Source organism: Tympanuchus pallidicinctus, unplaced genomic scaffold (genome assembly GCF_026119805.1).
Source record: "Tympanuchus pallidicinctus isolate F22 unplaced genomic scaffold, pur_lepc_1.0 scaffold39, whole genome shotgun sequence".
NCBI lineage: Eukaryota > Metazoa > Chordata > Aves > Galliformes > Phasianidae > Tympanuchus > Tympanuchus pallidicinctus.
The window spans coordinates 1390286-1408898 of NW_026294757.1; the positions used below are offsets into that span (position 1 = coordinate 1390286).

Here is an 18613-nt window from a genome sequence, read left to right on the forward strand (position 1 = left end):
AGGCTGGCAGCGAGCTGGCTTGCTCTCTGCTCCAGGAATAAGCGATGGGATGAGAGGAGACGGCCTCACATTGCAGCAGGGAGGATCAGATTGGGTGTTAGGAATGATAGTCATATCTAAGGGGGAAATGGCTTGAAGTTGAGGGAGAGAAGATTGAGGTTGGATGTCAGGGGGAAGTTCTTTGCTCTGAGAGCGGTGAGGTGCTGGAACAGGGCTGCTCACAGGGGTTGTCCTTCTCTCTGGGCAGCTGTTCCAGCACCTCACCGCTTCACCTGGGGGGTGTGAGAGGGCTAATGGAGGGGCCTGAGGGCCAGTGGGGGGTCTGAACACGTCCATCCCTGGAGGCGTTCAAGGCCAGGTTGGATGGGGCAGCCTGGTATGAAATGTGGAGGTCGGTGGCCCTGCATGCGGCGGGGGGGGGGGGTTGGAGCTTCGCGATCCTTGAGCTCCCTTCCAACCCAAACCATGCAGTGATTCTGTGGGTCGCTGTCCCTGCAGGCAGCGTGGTGGCGGTGGTGGTGTTGTAAGGGGGGGCGGAGCACAGCAGATCCCCGGCTGCCCCACACAACCCCCCATCCCAACACCCCCCCCCAATTCTCGCTCCCTATGGGGCGGGGCGGCGCGCACCCGTTACGCAACGCGCTCTCGCCTCTCTCTACGTGCGCGGCCGCGTGGCCGCCGCGGCGCGCGCACGCGCCGTCCCTCCTCCCCTCCTCCTCCTCCTCCTCCCCTCCTCCTCCTCCTCCTCCCTCTCGGCCTCCTCGTGCCGGGAGCGCGCGCGCGCCCCCGCCCCTCCCTCCCTGCCTCCCTCCCGCCGCCGCCGCCGCCGCCGCTCGCTGTATCGGTGCGGGGCCGCCGCCGCTCGCAGCGCCCCCCCCCCAACCCCCCCCACTCTTCCCTCATTCTCATTCCTCTCCGCCGCCCCGCCCCGCCGCTGGGGGGCGCTCTGCGCCATGCCGGCTAAGCGGCCCTTCGAGCGGCTCCCCGCCGACGTCAGCCCCCTTAACTACGGGCTGTGCCTTAAGCCCGACCTCATCGACTTCACCTTCGAGGGCAAGTTGGAAGCCGCCGTGCAGGTGAGCGCAATCCCTTCAACGTTCCCGGTAAGGCCGGGCAGGTGCAGGAGGGCCTCGGGTGCGGCCCCGCCCCGTGAGGCCTGGTCGGGGTGCGGGGGGTCGGGGTAGGCCGCGGTGTGAGGCGAGGGGGGGGAGGGGTGGAGGGAGAGATTGGGGGGGGCGGCGGGGAGCAGCCGGGGGGCAATGGGGGTGTGGGGGTCAGTGGGGGGGGTGTGAGGGCCGATGTGGGGGTTGAGAGCCAGTGGGAAGTGTTGGGGGGGGGGGGGGGGGGGATGTGTGAGGGTTAATGGAGGGGTCTGAGGGCCAGTGGAGGAGTGTGAGGGCCAGTGGGGGCCAATGTGCGTCTGAGAGCCAGTGTGGGGGTTGGGGGCCAGCAAGGGGATCTGATGGCCAGTGGGGGGTCTGAGAAGTAGTGGAGGAGTGTGAAGGCCAGTGGGGGGGTCAGGGGCCAAGGGGTAGACTGAGGGCCGGTGGGGGGGGTGTGATGGCCAATGTGGGGCTTGGGGGCCAGTGGGAGGACTGAGGGCCAGTGAGGGGGGCTGAGAGCTAGTGAGGAGGGATCTGAGACCCAGTGTGGGGGTTGAGGGCCAGTGGGGGAGTCTGAGGGCTAATGGAGGGGTCTGAGGGTCAGTGGGGGGGAGGTTGGGGGGACTGATATGGGTCTGAGAGCCAATGTGGGGGTTGAGGGCCAGTGGGAGGGCCTGGAGGCCAATGGGAGGGTCTGAGGGCTAATGGGGGGTTGTTGGGGGCCAGTGTTGGGTCTGAGGGCCAGTGGGAGGCTGGGGGCCATTGGGGGGGTCTGAGGGCCATTGTGGGGGTAAAGAGTCAGTGGGGGGGGATCTGAGGGCCAGTGTTGGATCTGAGGGCCAGTGGGAGGTTGGGGGCCATTGGGGGGGGTCTGAAGGCCATTGTGGGGGTAGAGAGTCAGTGGGGGGGGATCAGAGGGCCAGTTTGGGGCTTGAGGGCCTGCAGGGGGCTGGGGGGCCAATGGGAGCTGCCCTGTGGTGCTCAGGGGGCTGCCAGAGCCTTGTAGGTTGCAGCACTGTGGGACCCTTTTGGGGGGCTGAGCTGTGAGCCCTTGTGACCATGGACCCGCAGGAGGATGAGTAAGTTTGTGTCATGTGGAAGAAATCCTGAAAAGAAAAAAAAAAGAAGGGTGTCAATGGACGTGCCGGTGTCAAACAGCACCGGTCCTCCCACAGCGTGCTGCCTTGGGGCTGCAGAAATTCCCCATCTCTTCCGCTTGGATCCCAAGCACCCATTCCTGTCTTCGCGCCCAAGTGCTGCTGCTGGGCCCTGGTGCAGCTGTGGGGCTGCACTGCAAATGGGATCACTGCAATCAGCCCGGTTAAAAATAACACGGGGGGGAGGGGAGCGACGGGTTTTTAAGCCAGGCTGGCTGCTGGGAGCGAGTGGTGTTGAGCTGCAGCCGTGGAAACTTCGTTGAATTCCAGGAATCGTGTTGGTTCGGAGCCTTCTTATGGGTTTGGTGTGGGGTTTTGTGGATTTTAGCCCTGCTGGGATATGGTAGTGCTCTTTGCTGCTGTTGGAGGGATTGCTCAGTGATTTCTTAGGGCAGAGGCAGCACCTGACAGTGCAGCATTCTGGACTTTCTGACCAGCTGAGGGCATAAGGAAGAGCATTGGTGCGGAGGGTTCAAGGTTGTCACCAATTCAGCTCTCGCTGTGGCAGCGCGTTGTTCCCGTGGGAGAGAGAAACGGAGCAGGGGGATGTTTTAAAAGCCTCTGATGTGATGCATCTTTATTCTGAAGCCTCTGAGTAACATAACAACCATGGGAGAGTTTCCAGGCTGCGTCCCAGGTGTGTGCAGAAGGTGGATGTGGTGAGTGCTGCAGATGTGAAGCTTGCTTGGCTGCTGGTGTCCCCAGCCTGGTGAAGGCACGCTCCAGAAAATGAGAGGATAACTTGTGCTCCTACTGGGGAGAAGAAGAACCAGCTCTCCAACAATGCTAGGTGCGAGGGAATGGCTTGCTTAATGAGAATGTGCTGACGTTTGCTGGTTGTGCCTTACTGAGTTGAGGCTGAGTCTAGAAGAAATAACTCGCGTGCTTTTGGATCTCGTTGGCTCCTTTGAGGACCTGTTGACCATTTCTGTTAGCAGCTTTCGTAAAGTAGAGCGGGGTTCATCCTGCTTTCAGCATCCCTTGTGCAGGCCTGGAGGTGAAAGGGATTTAACAGTGAGACAAACTGGATTTTCAAGATTTTGGGTAAGGAATGAAAGTAATCATGAGATAGAATGCTCCTTCCTGAAAGCCCAGAAATGGTTTTTAATAATGAGTAAAGCGTGATCGTGAGTCCCTCTGCCCCATTCCAGTGTGATTATGGCTGGGCGAGTGGAAATCCACCTTGAGCAGTGAAAGGGGAGATGCTTCCTGATTGCAGGGCGAGTGCTGAAACTGAGACACCAAAATGGAGCAGGATTAAATGATGGGAATTTCGTTTATACGCTTCATAAATGTTCATTTGCTCTTCTGCATATTGAACAGCAAACTGGAATTAACAGGGGCTGTAATTCCTAGTCGAGACACCAGGAGCAAAACACCTGATGGGTGAGTTTGTGCTGCTGGCTGTGAGCAGGGTTTGGCAGCTTTCTGTGTAGAGCTTTAAGCCTTTCAGCTTGAGCACCAGGCCCTGAAAAAGCTCTGCTGAGCCCTCCTGGCTGTGGGCACTGAGGGAGGCGTCTGTCAGGATCTGAACAGAAACACTTTGCTTTTCTGCCCCACTCAGGAGTGATGCATCTCTTCCACGGCTTCAGAGAGCAAAGCCTTCTGTGATTCAAAAGATAAGGAGCTGCTTCGGTGTCAGCAGTGAGCAGACTGGTTTCAGAGGCTTAAAAAGAAAGAATACGTGCCTGCAGTTTATGATGGCACTTCAGGTTTTCAAGTTAGGGAAGTGACCCTGTGCCTGCTAATTGTTGTTCCCTGATAAAGGAACAATGCTCTAATCTGTCCCATGATAACATTTAATACTTAGCTTGTGAAGTGCGTGGCGGCCTAACTCCAAAGTTTTGAGTGCTTACCTGAGATCCTTAAATCGTGTAAATTGTGGTCATAGGAGTGCATTGGAAGCTTGGAGAATTATGTAACAATTATATAAACGGACAGTTTTCCATTGGCGTGGCTTAAAAGCCAGGAATCCTTGCAGGTTCCTCGTGAAACGGGGGCCTTTGGTCACAGGCAGGACGTGGGGAGGAGCAGATCCTGCGTGGCAGCTGTGGGTCTGGAGCAGCACCGCCTGCTGTGGTCCTGCTCCCCTCCAGCAGCTGCACTCCTGGAGCTGTGAACCATTCATCTGGGGGTGTGGATGTTTCAGAATGAGCACAATGAAGATTTGGGTTGGGTTTTTCTTTTTGTTTTGTTTTATTTTTAATTTTTTTTTTTTATTTTTTTTTGAGTGGAAGCAGTTAATCTCCTTTATTCATCTGTGAGCTGCAGATTGATTTCTTGCGGCCCTGGTGCTCGGGGGGCAGCCATCAGCACCGTGCACTGCTCTGCTGGCTGCTGGAGGGTGTGGGGCACACAGGGGTCGTGCTGACGGCCTGCTCTCCTGCACCGTGCTGAGTAAGGCAGAAACACAGCTGGCTGCTGAAGCTCAGCGTTCTGGGAGCCTCCAGGAGGGAATTCTCAGTGCTGGCACAGCCCTGAGGGCTCAGCTGGCTGTGCAGGGCAGGAGGTGCAGTGCTGCCTGCCTGCTGCTGGCTGTGGGCAGCACAGCAGCGATTCCCCCCTCACAAACTGCATTTGTACAGTAAGGAGTTCCCAACCTGAGGCGGATGGGCTCGTGCACGGATCTTTCCCAGCCCCTTCAACGTGTCTTAGGGATGCTCTGTTATATTTAGCAGTGTTTAACCTGTATCTGTTGCTTTTAATAGGCTGATAAGGCAGAGTGAGCTGAGCTAAAGATACGCAGTCTTCCGATCTCACTGCGTGCCGGTTAAAGATTGACACTCCAGCATGTAAACCTTGAGACATGGAGCTGTAACAGGTGTAGTATTTGTGCTCTGCATCTCCTGAGGTGGGCAGGAGGTGGTGAGTGTCACAGTCTTCTTATCCAGCTTTGTAGTTTACATTTGCAGCCCATGAAATCAGGTCTGAATTTGGGGAAGGTGAGCACTGAAGGTGCTGTGCTGAGCGCTGCAGCCTGCTGCTGCTCCTCAGGAAGTGGGGATCTTTGCTCCTTTCCCCTCCAGCTCTGCATTTCACAGCGCTGAGGTGATGGCATTCATTGCAGTTCCAGGGGGATTTGCTTGTCCATGCAAATTGTTCTCTTCTGAAGCACTTGTGGCTGCTGCAGATGGGTGTAGGGATGGCCACTGGAGTGAAGGGGGTTTTTCCAGTGCACCTATTGGTCTTGGCAGTGGTAGTTTTACTGCTTGGCTTCTTTGATTTCCTCTAAGATACGAATTAATAAAACCTTCTTATACTTTTCTCACTGTATTCAGGAATTCTTAAAAAGCTGCTTCTTAGAAGAGAACTGAAGTAATTTTTAGTTGCCTATTTTTAGAGGGTAAAAGCTGAAAGTGTGCATGCTGGCTGTAATGCTGCATTAAGGCAAGTATTGTGAAGCAGAGTTACAAGATGTAATTACCTGGACCTGCAAAAGGCCCTGCAGAATTACTTTTGGCTGCAGAAGGTGCCTGCTGAGCACCCAGCGCTGCGTTTCAGGTAGGCTGGCATTCCACAGCCATTCAAAATCTTGTTTCTCACGTCCTGAAAAAAGTTTTTCCATCGAGTCCTTTCCTGCTAGAGAAAACAAACGGCCTCCCAGCATCTTTGAGTCATGTTTGGCACAGCTCTGCTGAAGTCTTCATTGTTTCTCACTGTCAGAATAACAGTGTAGGTGCCACCGTGCTCACAGCCCCTGGCCCTGGGCTCAGCCTGCCCATAGGAGGAAATGTAACTGGAAAGGAGCTGTAGAGCACTAAGGCAAGAGTGATTTCATCTTTTTGTGCTAAATGAACATTGTGGTGTGCACAATAGTTGAGTAATCGGCCTTTTCAGCCCTTGTGTGCAGCACGATATTCCCTGGGAAAACTTTTTGGGTGCAGCTTTAGCTGGCATCTCAGATTTGCCTTCCCAAGTGCTGAGCGTGGAAGGGGACGTGCTGGGCTGGGAGAGCATCAGCACCACAGCAGCCCAGTGTCTGCAGTGTGTTTTGGGGCAGTGCTGGCTCTGAACGCTGCCAGAGCTCCGTGGGAAGCAGCGAGCTTAAAGCTTTGAGGCTCATCCCCTCCTTCCATTCCCAGTGGGGCTGTGCTGCAGGTTCTCACGAGATAAACGGGTGGTTTGTGGCTCTGTGCTGCTGCTGTTCTTCCAGGTGTGTCTGCTGTCCATCGTCTGGGCGATCGGAGGGAGCAGGCTCTTGGCCAAGGCCTCTGCACCAACCTGAGAGCTTTCCTTCCTTCCACAACTCAATTAGCAGAGCCTCAGCAGTGCGGTGCGTGGTCCTGGATGTCTGCACCCATGCACTGAGTTTTACCTTTCATCTTTCAGAGGACGTTTGCCATCTCCTGGCTCAATCCTTTTAAATGCCTCTTCCATGTCACTGTTTGTAGGAGGCAAGGGAAATCTAAGAATAGGTAATTGCTTTTCTGAGGAGCCTCTGAATTCGTCTCCGCTTCAACGTAAACTTTCTTATTCTGCAGCACAGTGCTGTGCTGGAAATTCCTCTGTCCTCAGAAGAGTTCATTTTTTACAGATCAAGTCTATTGTTAAATCCAGTATTGTCTGCAATTTGGACAACTATTTATGCATCTTGAATTCTTAATCCAGAGAGATTTGGATTTGTAGATTGAATAAAGGTCTTCACAAGTACTCTTTTATAAAAAGATTTTCTCATCCTGATTTCTTTTTCTGCGTTTTAGAAGACCTCGAAAAACCCCAAACCTTAGAATTGTGATGAAAATCATCGGGGCTTGGATCTCTGTCTTTTGGGAGGTGTTGCAATCCTTTGGTTTCATGCACACCAAATGGAAAACGTGGATTTCAGATCGCAAGTCTGTACTGGAAGCATCGGCTCCAGCCCGAGTTCTGCAGCTGTTCTGTCTGTTAGCTTCATGCCTTGCACGTGTGTTGTATCCCTTGCTGTGGAATCCCAAGCAGGTCTTTGGGTGCTGTTGGTTTGGTTCTGTGACCCTCAGGGGCACCGTGGGGAAAGGAGCTGGGTGCTGAGTGCACAGCCAGCTCAGCTGCTGGAATGAGGAGCAGTGAGGGAGGCGATGAGAGAATGGAGAAACTGCTGGGGGAGGTTTGTGCCCAGTGAAGCATCTGAGGGGGGGGGGGCTTTCCTTGGGCAACCAGGTTTTAGCACTTGGGCAGGCAGATTATTAGATTAGATGGCCCATTCTTAATGATGCTATTAAGTTACACGCTTAAATTTCTTAAGCCTCTCATCACCGACCAGATTTGGGTCTTGTGCACACAAGGACTGAGGAAGCGTTCCTGCAGTCAGCCTGGGCAGGAGGGCTGGGGGCTGAGAGCTGCCAGGCTCCCCTCCTTGGATGCCTGAAGCATCCCCAGCACTGATGCTCACATTTGGTTGCTGTGGCTCTGCTGGTAGCAGGGAGAGGGCTAACAGGGCACTAGGAGGCAAAAAGCAATGAGAAAAGGCTGCAAGTCCTCATGCTGTAAGGAATGAAGTGTCTGGGTACGGCAGTGGCTGTTGGAAGGATTCTCTTTCCTCTGCAGAGCAGGCATTGCCTGCTGCCTGAAGTGCTGTCCGGCTCCATCCAGCGTGCTGGTTTGGGTGGCTGCAGCCCTAAGGTTCTGAATAATTCCTAGTTTAGTTCCCAAATATTTAGCCCCTTTGTAATTAATTGATATTTAATTTGAATTCTTCTGTGTTCGAGCTCTTGCATCCAAATAGGGAGCTGGCACAGGGAGGTGGTTTGTGACTACGCTGGGAGCCGGCCGCTTGTTAAATAAAGCAAAGCGTGCGTAGCCAAGAGCTGGCAGAAGGAAAGCTTTCAGGAAAATGTAAAGGGAATTTCTTGGCAGATGTTTTTAACCTTAAGAACTTGTACCATCGTCACCGGTGCAGAATGCTGAGCCTGTAAGTTGTGCTGCCTGTGATCTCTGGGAGGTGTGGGTTTGTGTTCACAAGCATTCCACTTGTTCTGCAGTCTCCTCCAGGTCGTTGCTGAAAGGAAGCCTACAGCTTTCCATCTGTTTTCATTGGTCTTGGCTTCCAGGCATGTACAAGGGCCCTATTGTCCAGCACACGTATTGAACGGGCAGCCCATTCCCTGAAATATTACAGTATTGATAAGCAGGGACGGAGGGTTGGAGTGGGATTCAGGCACTCGGGTTCTGAAAAGGACGAGAGCGGGGGGTGGAAAATCTTTCTCTTCTTTGCCCCTTGGAAGCACGTGGTGATGTGGGAGTTGATAGATGGAGTGGAGGTGAGAATGCCTGCCTCGCTGGGGTGCCCTGCGCCCTGTGCTCCCTTACTCTGCTCCCTTATTCCTGGTGCTGATGACGTTTCTCTTGCAGGTGAAGCATGGCACCAACCAGATTGTGATGAACTGTGCTGACATCGACATCATTACAGCCTCCTATGCGCCAGAAGGAGACGAAGGTAGGGCTGCTCTTCTGCTGCTGCTTTATGGCAGTGTGTTTCTGTTGCTGCTGCCAACGGTTAACGACTTCAATAGAAAATACATCTCATCATTGGAGGAGCTGCCCTCCTGTAAAGCATGCAGCGAGTTCCCCAGCCTTTCTTTTCCCCATTCCTGTGTGTTGCCTCAAGTTTCCTTTGGCCTGCTCTCCCATTTGTGTGTCGTAGGCGAAAGGGCACCTGCTGTGACTTTGTTTGTTTGTTGTACCTGCATAAAAAAACATCCTCTGCACCTCTGGACTTGGCAATATTGACAAATGCTGCAGCAAGGGCTTAGCTTAGAGCTGGGTCAGGAGTGGCCAGCAGTAGGAAATCCTCACTGTGAAGGGTCTGAAAAAGTGCACAAAACTTAATTGACATGGAACAGAATTTTCCTGGTGTGGAAAAAGGTGGTTGTGTGGAGGAGAGCAGGCAGTGCACTGGAAGACAGGAGGTTCTTGGGGACACAGGCAGGAGCTGTCATGATACGCTGCCGTGGAGGTTGATGTCGTCACCAATTCTACTGTGTGGAGATTTTAGCAGGCCCAAAAAGAGTTACAGTGATTACAGTATGAAATGATCAAGGTGTGGGAAATCAGGAGCTTGGAATGGAGTAATGCTTTGATAGTGGGTGAAGGGTTTCTGGCTGTCACGGGGAGCCTCTGCTGCCTCAGGCATTGAAGTAATTTGGTCCACGACGTACAACTGCTGCTTACATCACTCAGACAACAAAAGGCTCTGCAGGAGGAAGAGTCATAGGAGCAACTGTGTCAGAACTGGGTTGTGAATTAAAGGAGTGTGTGAGGCCATGGAGAGTGGGTTAAACTCCCCAGGTGTGTTTGCCCAGCAGCTGGGGGCCTCGGAGGGAAGGGCTGTGCCTGAACCCCTGCACGAGGAACCTGCCTTCCTTGGGACTGCTTCATTCTTCTTGCAGTGCCCTCTCTGGAATAGCACTGTCCTCAGGCTGGTGGAGTTTGGTGTGGCAAACAGGGAGTTTTTGCACTTAAATCTGTTTGGTGCTTTTTTAATGTAGGACCAAAGAAAGCAGAGGTGCTGCAGCAGGGAAGCAGCACGCAGAGTGCAGGGAGGAGCAGGGCTGGTGGGGTCTGTTCCATCCAGCACTGTGCCCCAGCCCACACCGCCTGCTGGCTCCTTGTTTTGCTGTTGAGAAAGTGAAAACAAATGGAAAAGGTGCCTGAGAATCATTACTTTCCCCTCCAGTCAAGGGAAGTTAATAAAATAGAGAGAATGTTTGTGGCTCGTTTTCGTGTTTTCGGAGCTGATCTCACTGTCCTTCAGGGGGTCTGCTTTTATATTCCTTACCAGTGGTGCACTCCCCTTGAAGTATTAACAGCAGAGATTCACAGAGGCTTTTGTCTTTAAAACTGAGTAAACTGGAAATCAATTTCTGTAGCTTGAGTTTCTTCATTCTGATGTCAGCTTTCGGGCTCTGGACGCGGAGGGCTGCAGTGTGGGTGCTCACCTCTCCAAGTGCTGCAGCATAAATACTAGAGGTGCAGTTTGGCATGTTGTCTGTAATTATAGTCTGGCTTCGTGGGGTTAAAGCGTATCTTTCAGGTTGGTAAACTGCCAAATAGTATAATGGCTTTGGAAGTAAAATTGCATGAAATTGGCAGACTGTTTGCTGGCACCTGTTGATACAGATCAAGTCAGTCTTACTAATGCTTCTATTGTGCACAGCTTCTGGATGGTAATTTTAGAACTGGTCGCAAAAACCAAATATGAAATGTGGTCCAACGAAGCAACAGAAATCAGCTGAATCAGCAGAGTTTGGTCCCCTGGGTGAATCTTCTTCATGTTGCTTATGGAGGATGTTTGAGAGCTGTGTGAGGGTTTCTCCTGCAAGGCTCCACCTGTTTGTTCTTTGGGGGATGGAGGCAGCAGGGGGTGGCATTCGGTCCTTAATGCACATTTCCAGGGCAGTCAGATGCATTCCCAAAGTTTGACTGGGAGCTGAGGGATGATTGCTGAACTTTTCAAGTCCCGGTCTTGATTTCTGCTACGTAGCCCACAGCTGAATGACAGTGAAGAATAAATCGGGAGATATTGATAGCTCAGTACTTTGCAATAGGAAAATCCCAAACCAGAGTGCAGTGATGGGAAGTGGAGGCCGTGGCCGTGCAGTTTGGGTGAGCTCAGCTCTAACAGCCCCTCCACAGGAGTCAGCTTTGCATTGCTGTGGGTGCAGCTGCCTTCTCCCAGCAGCTCTGTTGGAGTGGTCGATCTCATCCTGCCTTTTGTGGGGCCAATTGGAAAAAGAAAACACAACCCCCCCCTGCCCCCAGCCCAACCTGTGTGCATGGAGCAGCATTATTCTGCAGCCAGCTTGATTCTGATAGTCCCAATCCCACCATTCCCACTTGGCCGTGTTGCTCCGCGTCCGTCTGACATCGGTTGGAACCGCTGGCGAGGCTCCACGTTTGGAAGTGTGTAACACAGAAACTGGGATCATTAATTGACGTTTCCATCTCGTTACCGTGCCATTTCAGGAAGTACTTTGTAGGAAGGCTGTAATTTGTTTAAAATGCTGTTGTAAAATCTAATCTGCAGCGCTCCCAGTCTGGGAGAGTCGCTAGCTCTGATTTGGATGCTTTTTTTTCCAAGGCAGCTCTAGCAGCTTTGTATTTTCTCATGCTATTTGGTCCAGACTGTGCACTAATGTGCTGGTGATTAACTTGCAACCTTGCAGTGCCAGACTCTCCAAAGTGAGCAGGCTGCCAAAACCGTGTTGTTCTCCTCAGGAGCTTTTGTATTCAGTGCTGTTAGGAATTCGGACGGCCTTTAACTGCAATTACATCTTCGGTTGTGAGTGGTTCTCTTAAATGACAAGAAGCATTGCTGGTGGTTTTCTGTGCTGCTTTTTGCTGGGGGTTTGATTATTAGTGCTGAGTCGTCAGTTTAGAGAGTGTAGCTTCAAATCTTTCATTTGCATTCTGTTCTTTCTGACGTGTGAATGTGTCAGTAACTGCTTTGAGAACTCTGAGCCACCACTGAATGACAGTGAGGAGTAAAGCAGGGGATATCGATCCTGCTGTAGTCTGGAATAGAAAAATTCCAAGCCTACGTGCAGTAAGTGGAGGCCGTGGCTTTGCTGTTGGTGTGAGTTCAGTTGCAATGGACCACAGCCCCTCCATGAAGGGACTTTTCCATTGCTGAGGGTACAGCTGGCTTCCCCCAGCGAGCAAACCCGAGCAGGCCTGATTCAGCAGTTGATCTCATCCGGCTCACAGCTGATCTTTAAACTCTCGCAGCTTCCCAGTACGGTGTGGAGTTGTTTTCGATCCTGTAAAGATCTTTGTTTGCACAGCTCGAGTTGTGTCATGGTGCTGCCCTGCCCGAAGGCCGAGCGGCGCGGTGTGAAGGCAGCGCCGGTGTGGTTTGTGTGCTCTGTGAGCAGAGGGTGGTGTTTGCTCTGACTGAATCACAGAATCACAGAATTGTAGGGGTTGGAAGGGACCTCCAGAGCTCATCGAGTCCAACCCCCTGCCAAAGCAGGTTCCCTACAGCAGGTCGCACAGGTCGGCATCCAGGCAGGTCTTGAACATCTCCAGAGAAGGAGACTCCACCACCTCCCTGGGCAGCCTGTTCCAGTGCTCCTTACCTCACTGTAAAGAAGTTCTTGCACACGTTTGTGTGGAACTTCCTATGCTGCAGTTTCCAGCCGTTTCCCCTTGTCCTGTCTCCACTCACCACTGAAAACAGTCTGGCCTCGCCATTCTGCCCCCCACACCTTAGATATTTATAGACCTGGATCAGGTCCCCTCTCAGTCTCCTTTTCTCAAGGCTGAACAGCCCCAGTTCACTCAGCCTTTCCCCATAGCAGAGATGCTCCAGGCCCTTCACCATCTTTTGGCCCTCCGCTGGACTCTTTCCAAGAGATCCTTGTCTTTTTTGTACTGGGGAGCCCAGAACTGGACACCGTACTCCAGATGAGGTCTTACCAGGGCAGAGTAGAAGGGGAGGATCACCTCCTTTGACCTGCTGGCCACGCTCTTTTTAATGCACCCCAGGATGCCATTGGCCTTTTTGGCCACAAGGGCACACTGCTGGCTCATGGCCAACCTGTCATCCACCAGGACACCCAGGTCTCTTTCCGCAGGGCTCCCCTCCAGCAGCTCATCCCCCAACCTGTACTGGTGCATGCAATTATTCCTCCACTGAAGGCTGACAGCATCGTATTCCAGAAAAAAAACCAAACCAACACGTCACGTTTTATACAAAATCAAACCACGTCTCCAATTACATCTGCTATCTATAGAACAGCTTATCTGAACGTCTTGAGAACGTTCGGGCTGCCTCCAAAACTGCGTACCTGGGTTCTGGTAGTGACACTTGAGCAGGGAAGGCAGGGCATGCTGTAAATCACAGCCTTGTTTTAAACGAGCCTTTCACTCTGCACAGCCAACGGAGCAGTAGCTGTTCTGCTTTGTTCAGTTCTGTTTTGTCCCTTCTCTCTGTGATTGTTCAGAAAGCAGCATGTGTGTCTGTGTGCCTCCCAGGCTGATGGTTGGTGACCCTGCCTGTGGCCCAGGGTTGAAACTAGGTGATCTTTGAGGTCGTTTTCAACCCAGGCCGTTCTGTGGTTGCAGAGGCTGTTTGCTGCATCGTTTTTGCTGCATCCTGGGTCGGTTCTGAAAAGCTCCCTGAGCTTCTCTGCCATTTCAGCACCCAACCCGTGTTTTCCCATCAGATTTGCTGTTAGTGGATGGGGTGGGCAGTTCGTGCTGGGGATGCTGTCACTGGATGCTGGTTTGGGCACTTCGTGGATCTTCACAAACTGCTCTGACCTGCCAGATATTCGCTGTGAACCTGGAGTTACGCGTTCCTGCACGATGTTGCCGTGCCCAGGGTTACCCAGCTGCTTCATTCGTGGCACTGACGTGTGGTCTCTGTTTCTGCTGATCTGTTTTGATGCAGATTTGCATTCCTTAGAGATAGCTAGTTATGGCAGCAGTTAATTATAGGGGGACAAAGATAGCAGAACTTGCACAACAGGGCCCTGTGCAGCTATTTTAGATGTGTGGTTGGAGGAGCGCCGTCGTGCATTGCTTCGTGTGCCCCAGTGGCACTTGGGGAGCTGGGCAGGAAGGAGCACCAGGAGGAGCTGGGTCTGTCCACGGGCTGCAGGGCAGCTCTGCTCTGCTGGTTCCCTCCCCCAGCTCTCCTGCTTTGCTCTCATAGTTGAGATGTTTGCATCTACAAATAGATCCCAACGCTGTGTGAATGAATGCCGGGCTGCTTAATATTCCAGTTGGTTTTGGATGCCCTTGCTGAATGGTGCACCATCTCCAAGGTAGGTCTGTGGGTCTACAGGCATGCTTAAAATAAAATCAGCATCGAGTTTTTCTTAGCGCTTATAACCAAACAAAACCACCTTGCTGTGGGCATTAGTGTGCTTTTCAAACCAGCCCACGAATTATTAGTTAAATCATAAGCATTCTGCTCAGGGTAATTAACAGGACTCCTGCTGCACTAATGTAAGCCTTTAATATTGAGGGAAAACAGTGCCATTTCTTGCTGTTTTCGAAGGTTGGAGTAGTGCTGCACAGGCTCTGGAGTGAATGTGCTGAATTCAGGCTTGAAGCAAGGTGAGGTGGGGTCACTGCAGACAAAGGCTGGCGTTTCTTTGGTTGCTCAAAACGATCCTTCTGGATTATTCAAAACCTCCATTGATTTGCTGTTGGATTCGGCTGATCGGGTTCACCTGAAGGGCTCAGGAGTTACAAAAGCATCACTGGATCTCCTTTCAGACGAAATCTTTCTCTTGCAGAGGTACATGCCACAGGGTTCAACTATCAGAATGAGGATGAGAAGGTTACCCTCTCCTTTCCCAGTACCCTTCAGAAAGGTAAGAGCTATTCAGGTGCTTTCAGCTCGCTCTGCCCTGTGCATTTGTGGTGCTTAGCAAAGCTGGAGCAGCAGCTGCGTGTCCCCCAGAGGCTGAGGGAGTGGAACCTGAGCTGTCAGCTGTCAGACTCTGAGAATGCCTTAGAGTTGGAGTTCCCTCTTCTAGCAGAAAGAAGGCAGCTCAAGGAAGTGCCGTAAGAAGCTGCTCTTCATCTGTTTCTGTAGGAAGTGCTTTGATTATCTCTGTGTCTGCTCAGTGAATGGATGCTTAGAACGGGCAGCACAGATTAACACCTGACTCGAGAGACCTCTTTCACAAGGTCCCTGTGGTACTCAAATCTCTGAGATTCATGGGAAACACAACAGATAAGAGCTTTGACTGTGGGCCCCTGGAACTGGAGAGATTGTTTTCTTAATGGTGGTGTTTGCTTCTAACGTGAAGGTGACTCCAATTATTTACCTGCTATTGGGCTTTAGGCTCAAAGCTATTTCTGTCACATACTGATGATCTGTTCTCCTCTTACTGAGAAAGGGCTAATCTGAGTTACTGCAGCCTTTTTCCTAGGCTTGAATGCACTAAATCGTTTGAAACCATTGTTTTTTGTGTGGGGTTTGTGGATTGAAGCTTAGCTCCTTGGTTTGGATGAAGCTGTTTTGCTTCATCTTTTCAAACACAAATGTAAAGATGGTCTGGTGATAAACTGCTGGCATTTCATGCTGTGGGATTTTGGCAGGCTGCCTTTCTGATCAAGATCAGGTTTCCCCTTTTACACCCAGTCGTGGAGGGCAGAATAAATCCTGAGACTAATTGACTTAGGAGCTTGAATGCCACCAGTGCTCCGCTTTGCTTTTGCAGCAAGTTTCAAGAGGATGAACAGCCACAGCTTGTGCTTTTGCAAATACACACGAGGGCAGTGGGGTCAGGCCTGTCAAATGGCTTCAGGGAGATCTCTCTTGGTTCCTGTGTTGTGCTCAGAGGATGAGAAGGAACCTGCAGGAACCTGCTCTGTTGTACGGTACGCCTGGCTTTGCCTGCGCTGGTTTTGATGCTTAGCTCTGCTGGATCTCGTTTCTTCCATAAGGAGAGCAAAGGGTTTGAAAGTCAGAAAACCTGTGGGTGGGGATGAACCGAAGGCCATCTTCACAAAGGCAGTGGCCCAGCTGAGAGGCCCAGGCTGCAGGTCTGGGCCAAAGAGATGCTCTGTGGTGTTTCCTTAACAGCGTCCAATCTGTTTCTGTTTCAGGGACGGGAACGCTGAAGATAGACTTTGTAGGGGAGCTGAATGATAAAATGAAAGGTTTTTACCGAAGCAAATACACAACCCCTACTGGAGACACACGCTATGCTGCTGTCACTCAGTTTGAGGTACGGGCTGCGTTTCTCTTTGCAAGGGTTCTCATTCTTGTGGGGTCTTTGTTCTCGGCAGCAGCGCAGGCCTGCTGTCCTGGCTTTGGTTCTGCTTTGGGTAAACTTCAAAAAAGCTTTTATTTTTTTTGCTTCTGGTGGATGGGCAGTGCTCAAACTGTCCTTTATGCTGTGACTTGAAGGTCGGTGCAGTCTGGGTCTGGCACATTCCCCAGCCAACAGTCATGCTGATGTGTGATGCACTATATATAAATAAAACAGATGCAGCGTTTGGAAGCATCTATTTATGCAGATGTGGTCAAACACATCTGTATAGCTTGCCCCTGTGAAATATATTAACTTTTAATTAGAACATTCTGCCTTTATCTCGGCATTATAATGACATCCAAAACGCGAGCCAGAAAATGGCTCAAGCATTATGTAAGCCCTGGTCATAAGGACAGAATTTCATTCCATATTGTGATTTCATAGCTGCGTGCCACAGGAAAACACAGAGTGCTGCCTTGCACTCACAGAAGGCTTCCTTTGGGTGCAGGGTAGGTGGTCCTGTGTCTGCTGTCTGGGAATGCCTGCGTGCCCTTCTGCTTTCACATGACTGAGCTTTGCTCCTGCCATGACTCTGCTAAATTCTGCACAGGCTGTAGAATTCCATCAGAGCACAGAGTGCTTTTTAGCTGCGTTACAAAGGAAGAAGAAAAACAGAGAGAGAAACAAATGATCGCATCAGTCACCGAATGCTTTAGCATAGGGGTTGGTGAGGAGGTGCACAGTGCCATCACCACCAGCCTGCATTCATCCAACTTCTTGCCCATGAGATATACCTATTTTTGGGCTGTTTCCATTGCAGCAGCTTCTTGTGATTTCTTGGGTTAACTTTCTTTCTTCTTTCAGGCTACTGATGCTCGCAGAGCTTTCCCTTGCTGGGATGAGCCTGCTATTAAGGCGACTTTTGATATTTCATTGGTGGTTCCTAAAGACAGAGTAGCTTTGTCAAATATGGTAAGTTCTCGGTGCACCAACTGTCTTCTGAATGCAACTACGATAAAGGCAGCTGCCTGATGGGAAGAGAAATGTGTTTGGGGGCTTAGGAATGCAGTCTGTCTTTGTAGCTATGAGTAAGCAGCTGTAAATCGAGAGAACTCTTAAAAGATGGTACTGTTATTTCAGATGCTAGCACAAAACCTAAACAGACCTTACAAACCATAGTGGTGCACGTTTGTTTTGTTAGCTGAAGTCTAGCATATGTCATGCCACGTGCTGCTTGATGGAGAGTGGCTGGGGGGGGGGAACAGCCAACCCTTAGCATGTTTGTATAGCTGCTATAGCTTGAGATAAACAGGCGAGTTTTTCGCCCTGGAGGATGTCTGATGTGCAGGTGGCAGCACTTCTGTCACAGACACAAACGTTCTCAGGTTGCTGTTTGAAACACGGTGCAGATATTTCTGGATGCTCTTTTGGAGGAAAGCACGTGAGTTTTAAGATGGGTTTTTGATGTTTTTCTTTCGGTAAATGCAGTTCATTTCACTGTTCCCTGCGAGGTCTGGCTTTGCTCACTGACCACGTGGTTATGGTTTCTGTTTCAGTATTTGGGTCTGAGCCTCGTGCCTTACAGGGAGCTGCGTAACATCCTGTGTGCAGGGCAGCAGCTGATAGCTGACATGTTGAGCTGCCTTTCCAGGAATAGAACATAAAGCAGATAGCATAAAAGAGCACCTGCCTTTCCACCATGTGTGCATCACAGCAGCATGTCTCCATTCGTGATGGGGCTTCATTTAGCAAGGGGGGGGGAAACTGGTGATCTGTGTCATAAAACCAGGGAACTTCTTTTCCTGTTCAACACACGATTCCTAGCGATGCTGTAGTGAATGCCAGGCGTTGCAGAACAGTTTCACTTCCACAAATCTGCTTCTGTTTCATGTTGAAGAATGTCATTGACCGGAAGCCGTACCCAGATGATGAGAACCTGGTGGAAGTCAAGTTTGCTCGCACGCCCATCATGTCGACGTATCTGGTGGCGTTTGTGGTGGGAGAATATGACTTTGTAGAGACCAGGTCCCTCGATGGGGTCTTGGTGCGTGTTTACACTCCTGTGGGCAAAGCTGAGCAAGGAAAGTTTGCATTAGAGGTAAATGCACTCGAGGTGATTTTGTTATTGGTGGTGTGAGCTGTGCAGGCTGCGTGCGCCTCTCCTTTGGCCGCACAGATCTGGCAGAGCTTTGGGAGGGTGGTTCTGCTTCAGTAGCTCAGGGGGACTGGGTTTGATGTTGGAGGAGGCTTCACTTGTGGACAAACTCGTGTCTGTGATGACAGAACGCACGTTTCACTCGAGTCGTTTCGATTTAATGGTGCAGCTGTGATCCATGGGCGACGAGGAATGCTGAAGGAAAGGGGGCAGCCTGGGAGGAAAAGGGGATGGGAGCCTTCCAAGGTGCTTTGGGAGCTGGGAGCGAGTTGCCTGGAGGAAAGCTTGTGTGTGCTGCTCTCCTCGGCTGGTCTTGGCCATTGGGAAGCTTTTGGTTTCACCAGTTGTTCCAAGTTAACAAAATATTTACCAGGTTTCTCCTCTTCTCTCTTACAGGTTGCTGCTAAAACTCTGCCTTTTTATAAGGACTACTTCAATGTTCCTTACCCTCTTCCTAAAATTGATCTCATAGCTATTGCAGATTTTGCTGCTGGTAAAGTAACTCAC

General features: G+C 51.3%; 1 protein-coding gene across 4 annotated transcripts in view; it reads left to right on the plus strand.

The window, feature by feature from the left end:
- The first annotated feature begins 887 nt into the window (after nt 1-887).
- The window catches only part of NPEPPS (aminopeptidase puromycin sensitive), a 31007-nt gene continuing 13281 nt past the window's right edge, over nt 888-18613 (plus strand). The window contains exons 1-7 of one of the 4 annotated variants that reach the window (XM_052700242.1): nt 888-1076; nt 8588-8672; nt 14482-14559; nt 15803-15924; nt 16816-16923; nt 17849-18049; nt 18503-18599. In XM_052700242.1, coding sequence (XP_052556202.1) covers nt 954-1076; nt 8588-8672; nt 14482-14559; nt 15803-15924; nt 16816-16923; nt 17849-18049; nt 18503-18599 — 814 coding nt within the window. In that variant the 5' untranslated portion in view covers nt 888-953. Of the gene's footprint in view, nt 1077-2159; nt 2183-8587; nt 8673-13818; nt 14005-14481; nt 14560-15802; nt 15925-16815; nt 16924-17848; nt 18050-18502; nt 18600-18613 lie in introns of those variants that run through there. The other 3 variants (XM_052700238.1, XM_052700239.1, XM_052700240.1) reach the window with 3 other exon arrangements.